Raw genomic sequence first — 17,868 nt, 5'->3', positions numbered from 1 at the left:
ATATGCTAATGACAACTTTCAAAAAAATTGAAAATTAATTCATTAATAGCATATTTTTTGAGAACAGAAAGCTTTAAAGGTGCACCAACTAAGGGAAGAAGGGCTTAGTGAGTTTGGAATCAGCACTTAAAAAGTAAAAGTTAAGTATGTATACATGATGGTAAGAAGGATTATTTTCCAACCCATTACATTCAAGACAATGACATGGTGGCTATGCTACATATATTTAAGATACATAAGATGGCATGTATTTTGAGTTATCGTGAAGATATAATCACAATTTTCCTTATAACACAGAGCACTAGATACTGGACTACGTGACACTGTCAACCTCATCTCATTGCTCAGGGGTCTTTGCGAGATTTAAACATAGAACTTCAGACGTGATAATAAGTGGAGTGCCCCTGGTAGTACCTGTTGAGCAAACAGCTTCCATCCATTTTGTGATTCTAATCATGTTTTAAATGTTAGCCTATGTATACATGGATACAATTGTACATGTCTTTAAAAGTACTTATATTATTTTAGTCCACTGATTTAAAGATCACATTTAAGGACCGAAGTTTCTCATGATTACTTGCTATATCTATCTATTGGCCTTAAGAGCACACTGATGGTATGAGGAAGTTCAAACAGAATGCCATTTCATCTTCCTCTGACATTCCAGTCTATTTTTAGTTCCTCATACAATGGGCTTCCTGGTGAAAAAACCTGTTGTACTTCAGTAGATAAACCTGCTTTTCTATGATGAAATCAGTTCTTTGTACAATAACGACTTGTCAAATCTGAAGTAAAAAGAACTCAAGAGAGGCTGGGAATAACTGGTAAGTACTGTTCCTCTAAACATTTGATCTTCTTGTATATACTTTTTTTTTGGCAATCTAATAGCCACAAACTACTACATTGGCAAGAGTTTGAGGGGTGACTTTGAGTTGTTTTATGTAGAATTTCAGATTACAATGTTTGCTGAAAAAGGCAAAAGGAGAGAAGTCACAAGATACTGTGACTGGATGTCACAATTACCACCTGAACTTCACAACATTCCTCTCTTTAATCTGGCCATACCAGGTATGAAGCTTAAATAATGTTACTGACTGCATTGCTACTGCATTAAACTAATACACAGCACCCAGTTTTGACAGTGCGTGGGTTAAGGTCATCAAAACTAACCTATTGTCACTGTCATGTGAAAAACATGTATCACCTTAATAAGCTACTTTTAAAAAGCCCTTTTTGTGCTTTGTGACAGTATTTTTTATCAGATTTGACAATGGGTTTTTAAAATACTTATATATTAATATATATATATATATATTAATATTTAGTTTAAGACATATAAGATTATAAGATTGTCGACAGCCATGGTCTGTGAAGCACAGCTGTGCATTCAGCAAGATGCTAATGTCAGCATGACATACAATCACAATGCTAACATGCTAAGCTAATTTTAAGCAGGTATAATGTTTACCACGTTCACCATCTCAGTTTTAGTGTGTTCACATTTGCTAATTAGCACTAAGCACACTAAACACTGTGTGTGTGTGTGTGCACTTCATATTTCCTAGGTAGCCATGACTCAATGAGTTATGACTTGGACATCAACTCCTCTATAATAGAACCTGACAGTCTGAAACGTTTCAGCAAGATTTATTGTGCACGTAAAATAGTGCGCAAATGGGCAATCACACAGGTAAGTAGTGTTAAAAACCTGTCAAAACCAAATGTACTTTTGAATGTAATAAATAGAGAGCGGCGTGATGTAAGGACTTCTGATGCAGGAGGAGACCATCACAAAGCAACTGGATGTAGGAGTCCGCTACTTTGACCTGAGGATTGCTCGCAAGGCAAATGACACTGACCCCACTAGATTTTTCTTTTATCATGGGCTGTACACGCAGACTGATGTGGAGGTAAGGATGGAAATGTCATATAGAACCATAAGAACATTGCCCCTTTTCATTATATAAACATAAATACTTATTTAGAAGTAAATAAACCTTTGTGGGTAATTATTCACCACTATTCTCAGGAATTATTTTAGGCTTTCTGCATTTTTAGTCTACATATGTGACTACTTCTATGTAATAAATACATAAATTAATTACAGAAAATATAAGTGAACACACGCTGAATAAATAGACTGCAGGTCGTCCCAGTGTACTAGTGGATTATGAAGCTGGGGATGTAATTGCAATGTCCCAAATTCGAGTCTTGCCAGAAACCTTTATTACATGTCATCCTTCTCACTCCTCACATTTCTTGTCCCATCTATACAGTCAGCTAAAAATAAAAGCACTAATGAATTACTTTCGACTAACATTTTAGAGACTTGAGGTGTGTGAAGGGGGACATGAACTCATCATGGCCTCTGCCTTCTTTAAATCCTGGCTACAGCCCTGAACATTGTAAAGTCAGATCTCTGAGAAAAAAACATTTCAGCATCCCTCTTAAGGTTTGTCAAAAGTGGACAAATTACCACCTGAAACAAGGACAGTAAAAATGCACAGGCTCTATATGGTATCATACATACCCACAAAAGGTCAAATAAGATCAGAATAACTTTTACTGTTTGTTTGCAGTTTAGTTTTTATCATATAGTATATATATTTGACAATGCATTTACTATGAAAAAAAATCTTTTTCTTTTAAATGTAGGCCTAGATTTATTTGATGCCAACTGTATTAAAAACTACTCTTCTGCACTTGTGATCAGACTATTCTCAAAGTCATAAATGACTGGGCGGAGAAGCACCCCAAAGAAGTCCTCATCCTGGCTTTATCCAACTTCAAAGGGTTTACTGAAGAGGCCCTCCACATCCATCTTATCAACTTCATCAAAACCTTGTTTGGAGCCAAACTGGTAAAGTATACTGAATTTTCCTAACGAGATCTATAAGTCAAACTTATCTCATCATTAAAGTACCTACTGTAAGCTATATGGCTTTTAGATGAAAATAACTTGAGCTTATACCACTTATCAGCCTATATATTTATGTTCTTTCAAGGTATCAAAACAGGCCAATCCTACCCTGAGGAAATGCTGGGACCAAGGCACAAATGTCATAGTTTCATATGATTATCCTGCGATTCTGCAACCTGAGATTTGGAGTAAAATAACTTATTACTATGGCAACAGTATGGACCACAAAGAAGTTGAATCAGAACTTCGTCAGGTTTTGGAAAAAGGAAGGCCTCCTGATCCCTGTAAGTTTCTCATAAAGATGATTCAAGATCAGAGACATTTTAAAAAATGACCCCCCCACTTCTTCTTGGCTGCAGGTTTCTTTGTGTGTGGCTTGAACCTGACTCTGCCAGATGATGCCAGGATACTCAAGTACATCCTTCGCCTTTGTGACAACTTTGTCAACGTCATACGAAGGAGTCTGCCAAAGCTGCTGCGGTGGGTGAAACAGCAAGCTGAAAAAACACCTATGAACATTGTCGCCTCGGACGTGGTGACTCGTGACGGCTTCGTCTCAACGGTTGTCAACCTCAATGTCTCTAAACATGTGAAAAGATAGTGGAATCACGTCTCGTTTAATTGTGTCTTTCTTTATTACAATAATAATTCTGTTTAAATTTTTTTTCCTGTACAACAAATTCACCCTCTTGCTCTCTCACCAACCAATGATGTATTATTGGAAGAACCCACACACACTGTGATTGTTTTCAATGTGCCTGGCCCGTTGGCGCCACCATGTGTCAATTTCTGGTCCTGCAATAAAATGTTCGCCTCATGCCTGGAAATTTGGGCTGGTGTGTGTCAACAAAGTAGCTAACGTTAGCTTGCTAAAGTAACTAAGCTTTAATTTAGTGGATTAGGATGTTAAGATTAGCATGGCGTCGGTCAGCGTCCAAAAATAGTCGCGTGGATCCTGCACGCCTTTTGACTTCAGCTTTTATAGGAGGTTGTCGTCCAGTGAGTCCACAGCAGAACTCGGGGGGTTACAGCATTGACGCTAGGTGCTACAGACGAATTCCCCACCCACCACCGAGCGATAGGTTAACGTTACCGCTGCTCCATCCCCAGTCGGCCTGCTACATAAGGTAAAGCCGCCACGGCTAATGGGTTGCTAATGCTAGATGTGCAGTACTTTGACAAGTAGCAGCAGACACGCCTAGCATTGATTTAGCAACAATATTAATGGCACGTCAAATTGTTCGTTAAGTGTTTACTTGCTTTGCTGTTACTGTGGAGGTAGGACGAATAGAAGAGCCACGCCAAACTCCATTACACAATCATACAAATAACAAATAACCCTAACATTAACTATTGCCATGAGACATACTCTTGTGAGTACAGACATTTAACCAAGGTCCAAATGCCTCGTCTTTTAATTCGGCGTAACTAGTTCCATAATCCAAGCAGCATCTAGCTAGATAATGTCTAATAATTTGTCAGCATTTCTAACTCGGTTGCCTGGTAACGTTAACACAAGACCACCTTCTGCTAGCGGTAAACTAGCTAACCCCAAGTGCCCTTGGGTAAATAAATGTAATAGATACGTGTCAATTTGTCGTTTCTATTTCGGCCGAATTTCAAGAAATAGTCTAATGTATCCGAAACTATTTTCGGTCATGTCTTCCGGGGCAGGAACCTTTGCCTATAAGCAAAGTCACTTTAAATTTGTAAATATTCAAATGGAAGTCGACATGATTGTCCCATTGGATAACAGTTAAGTTACAGTTCTTGACTACTGCAGCTGGATCTGCTGAACAAGCTTCTTCACGATCAGCTAGTCGGAAGCGTGTTATTGCTTTGTTAGTTTAGTTTTAGTGGTATACATTCTGGTTTAAACTAATTATAGCAGACTAATGTAGTAAAGTTAACAGTAGCTTAGCTCTACGCTGTCAAACCCAGGATTTTAAGTGGTGAACATTAACGTTACACTGGCAATAAATGCAGCCCTTTCTACATTTCATAGGCAGATATCGTACTTTTTACTCTGCTTCATTTATTTTGATAACTTTAGTCACTCTTACTTTGCAGATTGTGGTTGATAAAATATAATCAACAAATTAATTATGATGTATTGTTATGGATAAAGACCAGACTTAACTGATCCCTTCGTGAAATTCACAAGCTACCTGGCAGATAAGTGAAAAATAAGCCCCACCTTTACCAGCTGCAACATTAAAATGAACATATAAATCATCAATTATTTTAGTTATGTAATGTAATATACATTATTCTGAAATGAGCCATTCTGCAAAATGAGTACTTTTACTTTTTGTACTTATATTTTGATTCTAATATTTTTGAAATTGAGATTTTGAATACAGGAATTGTACTGTCTGCAACAGAGTATTTCTGCACTGTGGTATTGCTACTTTTACTCTTAAGTTAAAGATCTGAGTACTTCTTCCACCACTTCATTTCTGTATTTGTTATTTTTCTGCAGTGTGACAGCACTACTATACACCTGTCTGATAGCAGACAGCTTGACTTGTCATTGCAGGAAAAGCACAGGTGTTATGGATAACATTACATAGTGATGGCTGCAGCTAACTGTCCCAGAATGCAAACCTGCATAATCGCCCTGCAACTGGAACACCAAATTGGAATGCAACCGTTTGTTGCATTAGTAATAATTACATCTGTGCTTTTATTTCAGTCAATGACAGGTATGTTGAACATCAATGAAGCTTAATAATAGAGCCATCAGGGGGTGCCATATTTCCAAATTAGCTGTTGATGAAAACAAAAAAAACAATAATTTTATAGCTGTCAGTGTCATTTGAAAAAAAAGAAGGAAAAAGTCATGCTCTTTGGGATATCTTTTTTAATTCAAGACACACAGAATTAACCTTTTGTAAGATTTCTGGCTTTTGGAGATTTCTCTACATTACCGCCAACAAACAGTGACTTAAATTGTAAATATGTCCATGTGTCCAGTTCATCTGTCTTTCTGAACATGGCGTCAGGGGGTGAAGGGCCGTCATCCACCCCTCACAGACACACCAACAGGCTAGCCAAGGAGAGGTCGCCCTACCTGCTCCAACATGCACACAACCCTGTTGACTGGTGAGTGCCTTAAAGCTAAAGAGAGGTAGACATTTCTGAAAGCTGATGTCGTATATAAACTGATGTCATGCTTACTTCAGGTACCCATGGGGACAAGATGCTTTTGACAAAGCAAAGAAGGAAGACAAACCGATATTTTTATCAGGTAAGAAGCGCCTCTTACGCCTGGTTTTCATTTTGTGGACACGTCACTCTGAATTTCATTGTGAGAATTTTTTTTTACTGCATGTAAATTATACCTCTGATATGAGAGACAGTAAATTGGGAAATGGAAACACTCACTTTTCACATGATGTCATACTGTCTTACTGTAGTTGTGCTTGCACTGGACAATGACACGTCTGTTTCCTTTAAATCTCCCTCTCTGACCACTAGTGGGCTACTCAACGTGCCACTGGTGCCATGTTATGGAGAGGGAGTCTTTCGAAGATGAGGAAATTGGCAAAATCCTTAGTGACAACTTTGTCTGCATCAAATTAGACAGAGAAGAGAGACCTGATGTGGACAAGGTTTACATGACCTTTGTACAGGTGTGTGTGTGTGTGTGTGTGTGTGCTCACAAACGGTTTTCTCGCACAAGCCTTTTATTTTTGCTCTACTAATATTCTCTCATTGTTCTTGGTTGTTGCTGATGTCTACAGGCAACAAGTGGAGGGGGTGGTTGGCCCATGAGTGTGTGGTTGACCCCTGACCTACGTCCTTTCATTGGAGGCACCTACTTCCCTCCTAGAGACCATGGAAGTCGACCTGGGCTCAAAACAGTTCTCACCAGAATCATGGACCAGGTAAAACTTGATTTAGTGTTTGAGTTTTACAAATTCTGATTTATGTATTTCTTTATCCCCGTGTTTGACCCATTGAAACAGTTCATTTCATGAGATATAAGTGGTATGTATGCGGAAGACTGGGCTTCACAACAGCATCTAAGTCATCAACAAGTGCGAGTATGTTTACAATGCAAGAATGACAAAATCTTGAGATTTTGAGTTGACACGTTGCATTTTCAGCGTTTTCTTTTTTTTTTTAAAGTTATGTAGTTAGGTCTCAGCCTTGTGCACTGTCTTTGTCATCCCTACATATTCACAAGTATGACTTGTGATCCTCAGTGGCATAACAACCGTCCTGCTTTGGAGTCCAGTGGGGACAGGATCCTTGAAGCTCTAAAGAAAGGTACTGCCGTCGCTGCAACCCCAGGAGAGAGTCCCCCACCGGCCCCAGATGTTGCTAATCGCTGCTTCCAGCAGCTGGCGCATTCCTACGAGGAGGAGTATGGTGGCTTTAGAGATGCTCCCAAGTTCCCCACACCAGGTAGACAGAACCGCAGTGGACATGTTTGGACTGGGCCTATTGAATGCACTTCATTTGACTCTGTTTCTCTTTCCCTCCATCTCCCTTCCTCCATAGTGAATCTGATGTTCCTCATGTCTTACTGGTCTGTGAATCGCTCCACCTCAGAAGGAGTCGAGGCTCTTCAGATGGCCTTGCACACACTCCGCATGATGGCGCTGGGAGGCATCCATGACCATGTGGCACAGGTTCATACACATTTGAATTGAAAAGCAATTTGAAGACTTCATTTAGGCCTCTGCGAGGTCAGAAGGGCATTTCTCACTGTTTTCTGATATTGTATTGACTAAGTTATGAATTAATTGATAAAGACAATTGTCATCAGATTAAGTGATAAGCAGTGTTTATCTATTACAATTCAGATCAGATATGCAGGTCATTTAAACTGCATATTATTTTCAGACAGTATACAGTATCTCACAAAAGTGGATACACCCTTCACATTTGTGTAAATATTTGATTATATCTTTTCATGTGACAACACTGAAGAAAATACACTTTGTTACAATGTAAAGTAGTGAGTGTACAGCTTGTAGAACAGTGTAAATTTGCTGTCCCCTCAAAATAACACATCACACAGCCATTAATGTCTAAACTGCAGGCAACAAAAGTGAGTCCACCCCTAAGTGAAAATGTCCAATTAGCCATTTTCTCGTCTCATGTGGCTCGTTAGTGACAACATGATAACAACCCCAAACACACCTCCAAGACGACCACTGCCTCGCTAAAGAAGCTGTGGGTAAAGGTGATGGACTGGCCAGGCATCTCTCCAGACCTAAACATCCACCAGCTCCAGGGAATGGAAGAGGAATCCAGTGGCAACCTGTGATACTCTGGTGAACTCCATGCCCAAGAGGGTTAAGGCAGTGCTGGAAAATAATGGTGGCCACACAAAATATTGACAATTTGGCGAGGCAATGCAAGTTTATTTGTATAGCACCATTCAACAAGGTAATTCAAAGTGCTTTACATAAAACATAAAAGCAACAGGGAAATAGAAAAAAGTTTAAAAGCAACATAGGGAAATAGAAAAAATACGCATTACAAAATAATAAAAGCTAGAGTGCAGTGTATAATTTTGGGCCCAATTTGGACATTTTCACATTTGGACATAGGGGTGTACTCACTTTTAGACATTAATGGCTGTGTGATGTGTTATTTTGAGGGGACAGCAAATTTACACTGTTATACAAGCTGTACACTCACATTGTAGCAAAGTGTCATTTTTTCCACTGTTGTCAAATGAAAATATATAATTAAATATTTAGACAAATGTGAGCGGTGTACTCACTTTTGTGAGATACTGTATATGATGCCTCGTGATGTATCTCTTCCGCAGGGTTTTCATCGATACTCCACAGATTCCTCCTGGCATGTTCCCCACTTTGAAAAGATGTTGTATGACCAGGCTCAGCTGGCTGTAGCCTACATAACTGCCTCCCAGGTGTGTATCTGTGGCTGTGTATGTGTATGATCTTCTTTGTTTATCTGACAGGGTATCCGTCCATCATTCTGTCTCTCTTATCCAAGTAATTAATCCCCATATTACCCATTCAATGAAAATCATTGACGTGAGACTTTGCCTCAGAGTTAATACAAACACTCATAATGATATTGAATGTGCTAATACACACATATCACAATTGGGTAATATTGTAAATTGTATGGCTTGTTGTTTTCAGTTTATGACCAATTTTCACTTAAAACATTATTTAAAAGTTCAAATAGATTTGAAGCAGTTTGCACTGCACTGGACAAGATGTAGCAATAAGAACTGGAATCTGAATACCATAGTTATTTAGTTTTCTCATGAGTGTATGCTGGGGGTGGCCTGTGAACAGAGACAGAAACTAATTAGGACGCAAACATGCAGGCAAATGCATACAGACACACATACTGTGCACACATACTGTGTTTAATAAGGGTATAGAAACTTCTGCAGTTACTGTACTGGATATAAATCACATGACGGTATCCTTAAGGTTATGTTATGGTGGAATCATGATTGTCAGCAGGTGTGTGCCATGTGTTTCTCCTTTTCCAGGTATCAGGTGAGCAGCTCTTTGCAGATGTGGCTAAGGACATACTGCTCTACGTCTCCAGAGACTTGAGACACAAGGTGAATCATCTATAGCCTGTGTGTGTGTGTGTGTGTGTGTGTGTGTGTGTGTGTGGTGTATGTGTGCATGTTTTTTTGTTACTGGTTTTACAGGGACCAGATGTCCTCATTGGGGCACCAAGGTGTCGGCAAATATTCTAAAGGTTTTTTTTTAGCATTAAGAAGATATAAAAGGGAAGTGAGAGTAAGGTTTAGTTTTGGATTAGGATGTAAGTGAAGGTTACTGTGTTTGGGAATGCATGTTGACATAGTAAATTAATTATACGCAGAGCAATATAAACAGCAGTTTGAAGTTTGTTGTCACAACGTCTGTATCCACTGCTGACAAAGCACCGACATTAACTGTAAATTCAAACAGGAGAAAATAAAAATACACATGATAAGCGTGTGCTTGCCTGTGAGAGTGCGCCTGTGTGTTCGTACATCCTCGAGGGCAAGGGATGGTTTTCCGTTGACAAATAGCCTCTTAAACCCCTTGCTCTCCTGTGAGGGTCAACCCTTTTTTCTTTTTGATTAATGAGTCGACAGCAGTGAACGGAGTACACAATTAAAACCTCACTCGTTGTAATCATTATCATCCCCAAGATTTATTATGTAATTATAAGCTAATGAATTAAAGTTGTAAAGGTAATTTACCATGGACTGTATGTTTCTTTTGTGCTACTATGTCTGGGATTTTCCCTCAGTGAGGTAGACTCCACAAGTTCCCGTCATGACTGTAATAGTACTATGTTTGTACTGTTGGGAGTTGCCCATGCGCAGTACCTAGTTATGGACTACTAGCCAATCAGAAAAAGAGTAGGATGGTATTGTAATCCAAAACAAAACCACTTCAGCCTCAGCCGTACATGTTAGAGCCTGGGTTTGATCCCGAAACACTGGCAGAACAACCGGAACCAGCTTTGCAACCTAGACTTTAGCAAGACATATCAGAGTGGTAAGTTTTTAATTTGTGGTAAATTTAACTTTCTACACCACAGTAACAATTTATTCAACAACATTTATGTCCATTGACTGCCTGGATGGTATCAAACGCTAACGATTTTAATTTCATATTTAGTTTTAGGGCGTGCCACATTAGCCACTAGGCTAACGTTCTGAATACACACCGCTCTCAGCCCCATCGTTTAACACAATACCAAGCAGTCATTCAATCGAGCTAGAGCTGGAGGTTGTATAGTGTGTTTCATAGAAAGTGCTTTTACAGTTTTGAAGGAAAGTTAAATATTTTCTTATGTCCAATGGCTACTCTTCCTCGATCAGTTTCCTGATCGACAGATAGCTTTACTTGTTGATAATGCTGCAGTAACCGCTAGCTACTGCGAACTGTAGCTGCCGTTATCAGCTGACTCTGCAGTAGTTAGCAGCTAAAGTAACTGCTAACGTCAAGTAAAGCTATCTGTCCATCAGGAAACTACGTAAATCACTGAAAGTTGAGGCAGAGTAGCCAGTGGACATAAGAGGGAAAACCAGAAAATATTTTCCCCATAAAATATGATTTAGTTTCACCAAAATCAGTGAATAAAGTTGTTGTTAAAGTTGTGTTTTTGTACTGAGACCTAGCGTTGCATAGCCAGACCTCCACACATGGTGTAAGCGCTGTGCCAGCTAGTTGCTACCCCTTGGGAGGCTTCTGGGAATATGGCCAGTCAGAAGAAAGTAGGGTTTTAGGGAGGTGAGGCCTTACAGAGACCGGAGCTAAAACTGAGTGTTCAGACAGAGGGTGAATAGAGGTGCTGAAGCAATGGACAGCATGAGAAAGATAATGTGTTTTGTGAACATTGAGGCATGTAAACATTTTTAGTAGACACCCAAAATAAAAGGATGAACCTGAAACTGAGCATAACATGGCTACTTTAACTGAAGGTATCTAGTGGTGATAGAGGGGGGTCTTGCCTTGTTTCAAATGTCTCCAGCAAGATTGGAATGGGGTACGTTGCAGTTTATGTGGTGTGTATCAAACACCATAGGCCACTGTGACATCTACTTATGTATTTGAACTGAACTATTGTTTAACATCTTAACTGTGATTCCACCCTCAAATGTTCCCAGTGCTAAAGTGTTTAACTTTATTGCCAACTTGTAGCCAACCTGTATACTGTAAGTGGGTCTGTAGATTGTTTTTACCTCTGTTTCCCAACTTCAGGTACCATTAATTATGAGATTATTGATCAGTGTAGTAATGTTGAAACCTTTTTCAATGATGAAACAAAAATATCCACCCTGCTTGTTCTTTGAAGAAGTGTTTAATTTAGTGGTCTTAGTCAGGCTAGTTTGACTAAAGAAAAGATTGACTAATGACTAGGGCTGGAGGATTAATTGAAAAGTAATCAAAACCGAAATTCAGAGCCTCTAACCGACGGAATTTCACCATGTCGGTTATTTTGGTTATTTAATCCTGTTAATATCGTGTGTGTGTGTTCATGCCATACAGTCTACTTTCCCCTTGAAACATGATACCATGGTATCAGCTCCCTTTCTGCCGCTTGCTCTCTCTCATTCGCTCGTCCATTCACTCGCTATGCCAACACATTGCACTGTAGTTAAAAGACCCAACTCTGCTGCTCTTATAACAGCACCTGTCATGTAGATGTATTTTGATGAAAGAGGAGAGGAAGCTAGCAAAGCGTGATTTACCATACTCACACAGTGTGCGGGTGAAAATCATTTGTTCCGCATTGATATTAAATAATAGAGTGAAACTCTGTAATGTGCACGTCAACATTACCTTATTAACATTTAGATAATGGATTTGTGAAATCTGTGAATCAAAAAAAATAATAAACTCAGCTTTTCGCATGTTATCAGTAGTTGTTCATCATCGTCTATGCACTATATGACTGCATTGGAGGAGAAATGTGAAGGCGTCTGTATATACCTTACTTACCTCATATGTAAAATATTTATCTCAAATCAGTTTGCCGGTAAAATAGCAGTTCTCTCTCTCCTTCTACCTCCTCCATTCTGGTCTATTGTCCGGAACAGTCAGGGGGTTTCTACAGTGCAGAGGATGCAGACTCTGTCCCAGTATCGGGAGGGCCTGAAAAGCGTGAAGGGGCTTTCTGCGTTTGGACAGCCTCAGAAGTTCGGGAGCTGTTGCCAGATGTAGTGGAGGACGCCACTGGCTCTACCACGCAAGCAGACATCTTCATGCACCACTATGGGGTGAAGCTTCAAGGCAATGTAGCTCCAGAAAAGGTACTTGGGTGGTTGGATAGAGGGAAAGACAAAAGTAGAAAAACTACGATTAATAAAATTCAGAACAACTAGGCACAGATGTAGTGCTTATGTGGACAAATTAATCAGAAAGCCATGAAAATAATCATGTAGATTGAAGAGAAAATGCAGACTGTTTAATCAGTTGTTTTATTTTATTCACTTTGAGGTTTTAAAGCTGGTCCATTAAGGCATTAACATGACATCTGTTGCAGTCGGTATGAATTCATTTCTGTGAACGCCCTATTATCCCCTGTTCTGTATGTTGCCAGGACCCCCACGGGGAGCTGCAGGGCCAGAATGTGCTGATCGTGCGTTATTCCGTGGAGTTAACGGCTGCTCACTTTGGCATCAGTGTTGAGAAAGCCAATGAGCTCCTGGCCTCCGCCAGAGCCAAAATGGCAGAAGTGAGGAGGAGGCGGCCACGCCCACATCTGGACACCAAGATGTTGGCCTCCTGGAATGGTAAAGTAGACATGTTTACACATGTGTACAAAAATAGAACTAGTGTCATCATCATCTCATGCAAGTGAAAGTGAGAGTACTGCATCTTAATGTTCCAGTTGACTTAGTGGTAGACAAAATTGACAAATGATTGCTGAATGATTGATTTTTAATGAGGCAGTTGAATTATGTTATTAATCACCATGTCACTATAATGAAAGGGAAAGTGCAGACTGGTTTACTGCACTCATTCTTAAGCGCAGTGTCCATTGCAGCGTGAACCTACAGCGCTCTCGCTCTCAGATTTAAAAAAAAATCCCCTTTCTTGTTAGTCCAAACGTCAAGTCATTTTTATTTATATAGCCCAAAATCACACATTTACTATTTATTCACAACACGCTTCATGCGGAGTGACAACAACACTTCCTGTTTGTTTTGTTTTTCCTCAACAAACTACCTCCCAATACACAATACCTTTAAAACTCAGCAGTTATTTGGCCAACGATGTATATATATCCGCTGTCATTCATTTGGTGCCTTTTGCTGTTTGACAGGCGACCCAGAAAGCCTCTAACTATTTTACACTTCCATCTCATGCTCCATGACGAAAAAAATGCAGCTACGTCGTAGGTCCTTCCATCAACGTACATTGAGTTGAAAAGCCTTCCTCTGATGTGTAATTCAAGGTTCAGTGTGTAAGATTTAGTGGCATCTAGCGGTGAGGTTGCGAATTGCAACCAACTTTCCAGTCTACCACTGCGCCCTACCCTTTCAAAGAGCGTAGGACAGCTACGGTGGCTGACACAGCACAAAATGTGTCTCTTCTGAGACAACAGAGAGTGGCCAGTCAAGAAATGAGGTTTCTTTAGGTATGTTTATTAAGAAATTACATTTACTTAATTATAACAGTAAATCCACAGGTTATTGTGACTTGGCCACTGACAGATAACATGGAAAATCCAAGCAAAGAGTCTGAACCACTGTCACTGTTTCAGCACCACAGTCCATTATAAAACACTTAATAGATGAAGTTTAGATGAACATTGACAAGGGAAACGAATTCATTCTCTCTGTGATTATGTGTCCTCGCCAGAACTGTCCGCCAGCAATAATATCTGGCCCGCTGCCAGATTGCGGTGCTTTTGATAGCAGTAAAAATTATAAATAAATAAATACTTTGATAGTGGTGCTGAAATAGATCTGTCACATCAGCAACAGTTACTCACATAATCACTTCCTCTTTAGTGGTTTTGCCTACAAAATAAAACAGTCGCCGCAGAATCCATTTGTTGAAGAGAGGAAAAAAAAATGTCTTGAGGTGGGATTGAACAAGCAACCTTTGAGGTAACAGAACACTATAACAATTGTTTCTAATATTTTGCCTTATAATTTCACCCACCATTTAATGGTTAAAAAAATTGTTCCAATGCAAAACTTACTTGCCGACCCCTGCTCTATATTATTACTACTTCTTCTTCGAACGTATGTATTCAACATAGTGATGAGTGTCTACACTACCTGAATTCTACCAGAAGTAGAACAAGAAGAACATACACTCTGTAGGCTGTTTGTCCGTTTTCAGCTACTGTAGAAACATGACATGGAAGGGGGGACCCGCAGTTATGTAGGTAGAAATGGCTCATTCTAAGGTAATAAAAAATATTACGGTTCACAATGAAAACATATATAAAACATTTCTATAAGCATTTTATAAACAAAAGGTTTTGGCAAAAGTGTGAAATTTCTTAGGGTGTTAATACAGAAACTTTACATAAAAATTCTCATGAAACAGAAACAATGAGTGATCAGATTTTATTGACATGAAATCAAAAATTTGTATTATCCCTAAAAAGCCCAATGAGAGCATTCCTAATGTGAATGTGTTAGAGTCTCATTGGTAATCCTACAAGAGTTAAATTATCTTGTTGATTATATACCATCAAAGAATAAAACAACTAAAGAAAAACCCAACACATTGATAGTGGTCACTTCAGATGTTGGTGTCGCTACCTGCTGAAGTGCTTTACATGTGCTTCTTCTTCTCTAAATCAGAACAAACTACTGCTGACTGCCAAGCAGGGGCATTAGAAGAATTAAAGAAAGGAGGAACTGTTATAGCCCACACAATTTACACACATACACACACACAAATATTCATACAGACATTTATCATTAGCTGTATGAAAATGTGTGTAGATTATTATAGAGGCGCTAGTTGTCCCTTTCTATTAGTGTGATGCCAATTTGGACACCCCTCAACATTGTTTATCCACTCTCAGATGTGATTAATTACAAGAACAAAAAGCACACCACACAAACACACTCTATACAATGACAAAGTTTGCTCCTAGGGCTGGTGTCTCAAGACAGATTGTGTTAGTCAGGTAATGAGGCTCTGCGATCCCGAGAACTTTCCAATTAGATGCAAGACTTCCCTTCTCCTCTCTAATGAAGGAAGCCTTCCATTAATCACCTGTCCTCCGCTGCAGCACTTTGAAGACCGGGCTGTGCACTCGCCAGGCTTTGATACACTACATGAAAGAGGAGTGGAGGGAAAAAGGGGAGGAAGGAATGGATACAGTGAGGGAAGAGAGAAGGAATGAGGGAGAACAAGGAAACTTCAAAAAGCGTGGGAAATAACTAAGCTGGGACTGTGGTGTGGCTAAACAACGGTACCTCCACGAAGGGAGGACATTTTATACCTAATCATCCCACCACTATCACTTGTTCTTTGGTCCCCTCAGGTCTCATGCTCTCGGCCTACGCTCGTGTTGGAGCAGTTCTGGGGGACAGGGCCTTGCTGGAGATGGCGGTGCAGGCTGGCACCTTCCTAAAGGAGCACCTGTGGGATGCTGAGCGGCAGACAATCCTCCGATCCTGTTACAGCGAAGACCAGATGGAGGTGCAACAGATGTAAGAAGAGAGTTTTGATAATGTGGCAGTTGAGATTTAAAGGCCCCAAACCCCTTTTTTCTCAATCATCTTGTCATCATATAAACGATTGGATCGAATACGAAAGCACTGCTTTCTGCTAAAGTTAGAACAGTTTTGGGTATTGCACTGTTAGATTTGAGTGTGTGTGTGTGTGTGTGAGAGAGAGACCAAAGAGGTGGTCCCATAGTGGCTGTATGTTTCAAAAGATGATCTGTCACGGGTCAATTGTGTCCTTAATTCAGTGCATTTCTCCATGCATTTGTTTGTTTCCAGTTTACACGGGAATCGCTGAACTTCCTGTAAATAGTCCGGACCATCCAAAATATGCTTTCATACTAGAAAAGAACCGAACCATGGTTCAGATTGATCCAGACCGAGACTACTCTTTTCGTTGGACCAAATTTTGTCTGTTTAGTCCGGACTGCGGTCCGGCGGATGTTTAACACCTGTAACATACAGGAGTTTCCCAGGAGAAACAACAAAACAGGAGGGAGATGGCCTTGAAAGAGTGGAGAAAGCTGGGAAAAACAGTGTTGGCAGCAGGGTCTGAAATTTTCACTGCCTGCCATTGTGGTAGGTAAATCATTTTTTTGTCTGCTGCTCAGAAATGATATCTGCCACTTTTTAAAACGGATGCACTAAATGAATGAATGAGTTACATTTAGGCATAATTTAATGTAATTTTGTCATTCAGTGTCCAATAAACTGTAGTTATACAAAAACATTACATGCATGTTTGCATGCACAAAGGACCTGTGTCTTTTGGTACAAAACAATCACTCCACCTTACTTAACAAGGTGTGTGGGTTGCATGTGATGCAGGCAAGTAGGCAGATTGCCACAATACGATAACCTTACTACACGTGGCTTTCTGCTCATTTTCTCTCGTCTGCCAAAGTGGCGGATGGCCTGACAATTTTACCTGCCATTACCAACAATTTACCGGTACCAGGTGCTACTTTCAGACCTTATTTGGCAGGTATGCAAGCACTGTTATGTTACACCTACCTGTTAAGCTCTAACAAGTCAGTCACTTGTCTCTTTTTCCTTGATGCCTGAAATAACAATTTAACCCTTTTCTAGCACCGGGACAGTAATGCATTAATATGTACTTAAAGGGACAGTAAGGGATTGTAATCCGATATGCTCTTTGTTAAATTTGTTGAATATTTCCCCACGGTTTGCTAGCTCTCCATTTTGTGTGGGCTCTGACATTGATAGCCGAGAAACAGCCAAAGAGGAAAAGGTCTGGAGAGTAAAATCAGAGAAGAAAGTTGTATGACCAGGGAAGGGCGAAGGCGTATCAAGGTTTATGGGAACAACACACTTAACCCCTAGTTGCTCTGACATATACAGCAATTGTAAACTTTAGATAAAAGAGTAAATGTATAGGCACCGGTGAAACCTCGGCAATTTGAAATTTGGGGGGGCGGAGGTTCTGAGGGAGCACTGAAGGGATGGGTGTATTTTTTGGGGAGTTATATATAATTAATTAAGATTAAAGAAACAAAGTAGCACATTTATGTAAGAGAGAGTTTCAATTTGTACAGGAGCAATAAGCAGTTGTTGTGCTGGACGAGGATGACTAACTGTTTAAACAGGAAACGAGGCTCTTGGGATAAAACTGGTTAGGGCAGGAAACATGTTCACATGTACTGCAGTAACCTGGTTACTGTAAAACTGCATTTACATGCACAGGTCAGTAATGAGATTTCTCTTCTAGCCTCGATCATACTGTATATTTGAAACAAGATTGGCCATATTTTAAGTGGATTATAGATGC

At 39.8% G+C, this 17,868-nt stretch overlaps 2 protein-coding genes across 4 annotated transcripts in view; both read left to right on the top strand.

The window, feature by feature from the left end:
- The first annotated feature begins 672 nt into the window (after positions 1-672).
- Positions 673-3,739, top strand: LOC119916112 (PI-PLC X domain-containing protein 1-like). 2 transcript variants are annotated; one of them, XM_038736000.1, is made up of 7 exons: positions 673-824; positions 946-1,068; positions 1,566-1,690; positions 1,779-1,910; positions 2,714-2,860; positions 3,006-3,204; positions 3,280-3,739. In XM_038736000.1, the coding sequence occupies exons 2-7, from the start codon at positions 960-962 to the stop codon at positions 3,519-3,521; spliced, it is 954 nt and encodes a 317-aa protein (XP_038591928.1). In that variant the 5' UTR covers positions 673-824; positions 946-959; the 3' UTR covers positions 3,522-3,739. The 2 variants fall into 2 exon arrangements, with proteins under 2 accessions (XP_038591928.1, XP_038591929.1); XM_038736001.1 differs by lacking the exon at positions 673-824 and having other exon boundaries at positions 945-1,068; positions 1,570-1,690.
- spata20 (spermatogenesis associated 20) overlaps positions 3,708-17,868 on the top strand; it is a 55,125-nt gene continuing 40,964 nt past the window's right edge. For both annotated transcript variants that reach the window (XM_038735998.1, XM_038735999.1), the window contains exons 1-12: positions 3,708-4,047; positions 5,897-6,025; positions 6,106-6,170; positions 6,401-6,555; positions 6,667-6,810; positions 7,132-7,333; positions 7,430-7,560; positions 8,712-8,816; positions 9,417-9,491; positions 12,477-12,689; positions 12,980-13,172; positions 15,896-16,064. In XM_038735998.1, the coding sequence (XP_038591926.1) occupies positions 3,824-4,047; positions 5,897-6,025; positions 6,106-6,170; positions 6,401-6,555; positions 6,667-6,810; positions 7,132-7,333; positions 7,430-7,560; positions 8,712-8,816; positions 9,417-9,491; positions 12,477-12,689; positions 12,980-13,172; positions 15,896-16,064 (1,805 nt within the window). In that variant the 5' untranslated portion in view covers positions 3,708-3,823. The remainder of the gene's footprint in view (positions 4,048-5,896; positions 6,026-6,105; positions 6,171-6,400; positions 6,556-6,666; positions 6,811-7,131; positions 7,334-7,429; positions 7,561-8,711; positions 8,817-9,416; positions 9,492-12,476; positions 12,690-12,979; positions 13,173-15,895; positions 16,065-17,868) is intronic.

Source organism: Micropterus salmoides, unplaced genomic scaffold, assembly GCF_014851395.1.
Source record: "Micropterus salmoides isolate LMB-PRFRI ecotype aquatic unplaced genomic scaffold, ASM1485139v1 Ms_hic_scaffold_21, whole genome shotgun sequence".
In the NCBI taxonomy this organism is placed as follows: domain Eukaryota; kingdom Metazoa; phylum Chordata; class Actinopteri; order Centrarchiformes; family Centrarchidae; genus Micropterus; species Micropterus salmoides.
The sequence above is the reverse complement of the archived record's forward strand: the minus strand, read 5'-3'. Positions and strand labels throughout refer to the sequence as shown.

What these genes read in the sequence shown, in the direction of transcription:
- LOC119916112 (XM_038736000.1), top strand. Translation starts at nt 960, where the DNA reads ATGTTTGCTGAAAAAGGCAAAAGGAGAGAAGTCACAAGATACTGTGAC. An exon ending in CTTTAATCTGGCCATACCAG is followed by an intron (nt 1,069 to 1,565) that starts GTATGAAGCTTA and finishes CATATTTCCTAG; the next exon opens with GTAGCCATGACTCAATGAGT. An exon ending in ACACGCAGACTGATGTGGAG is followed by an intron (nt 1,911 to 2,713) that starts GTAAGGATGGAA and finishes ACTTGTGATCAG; the next exon opens with ACTATTCTCAAAGTCATAAA.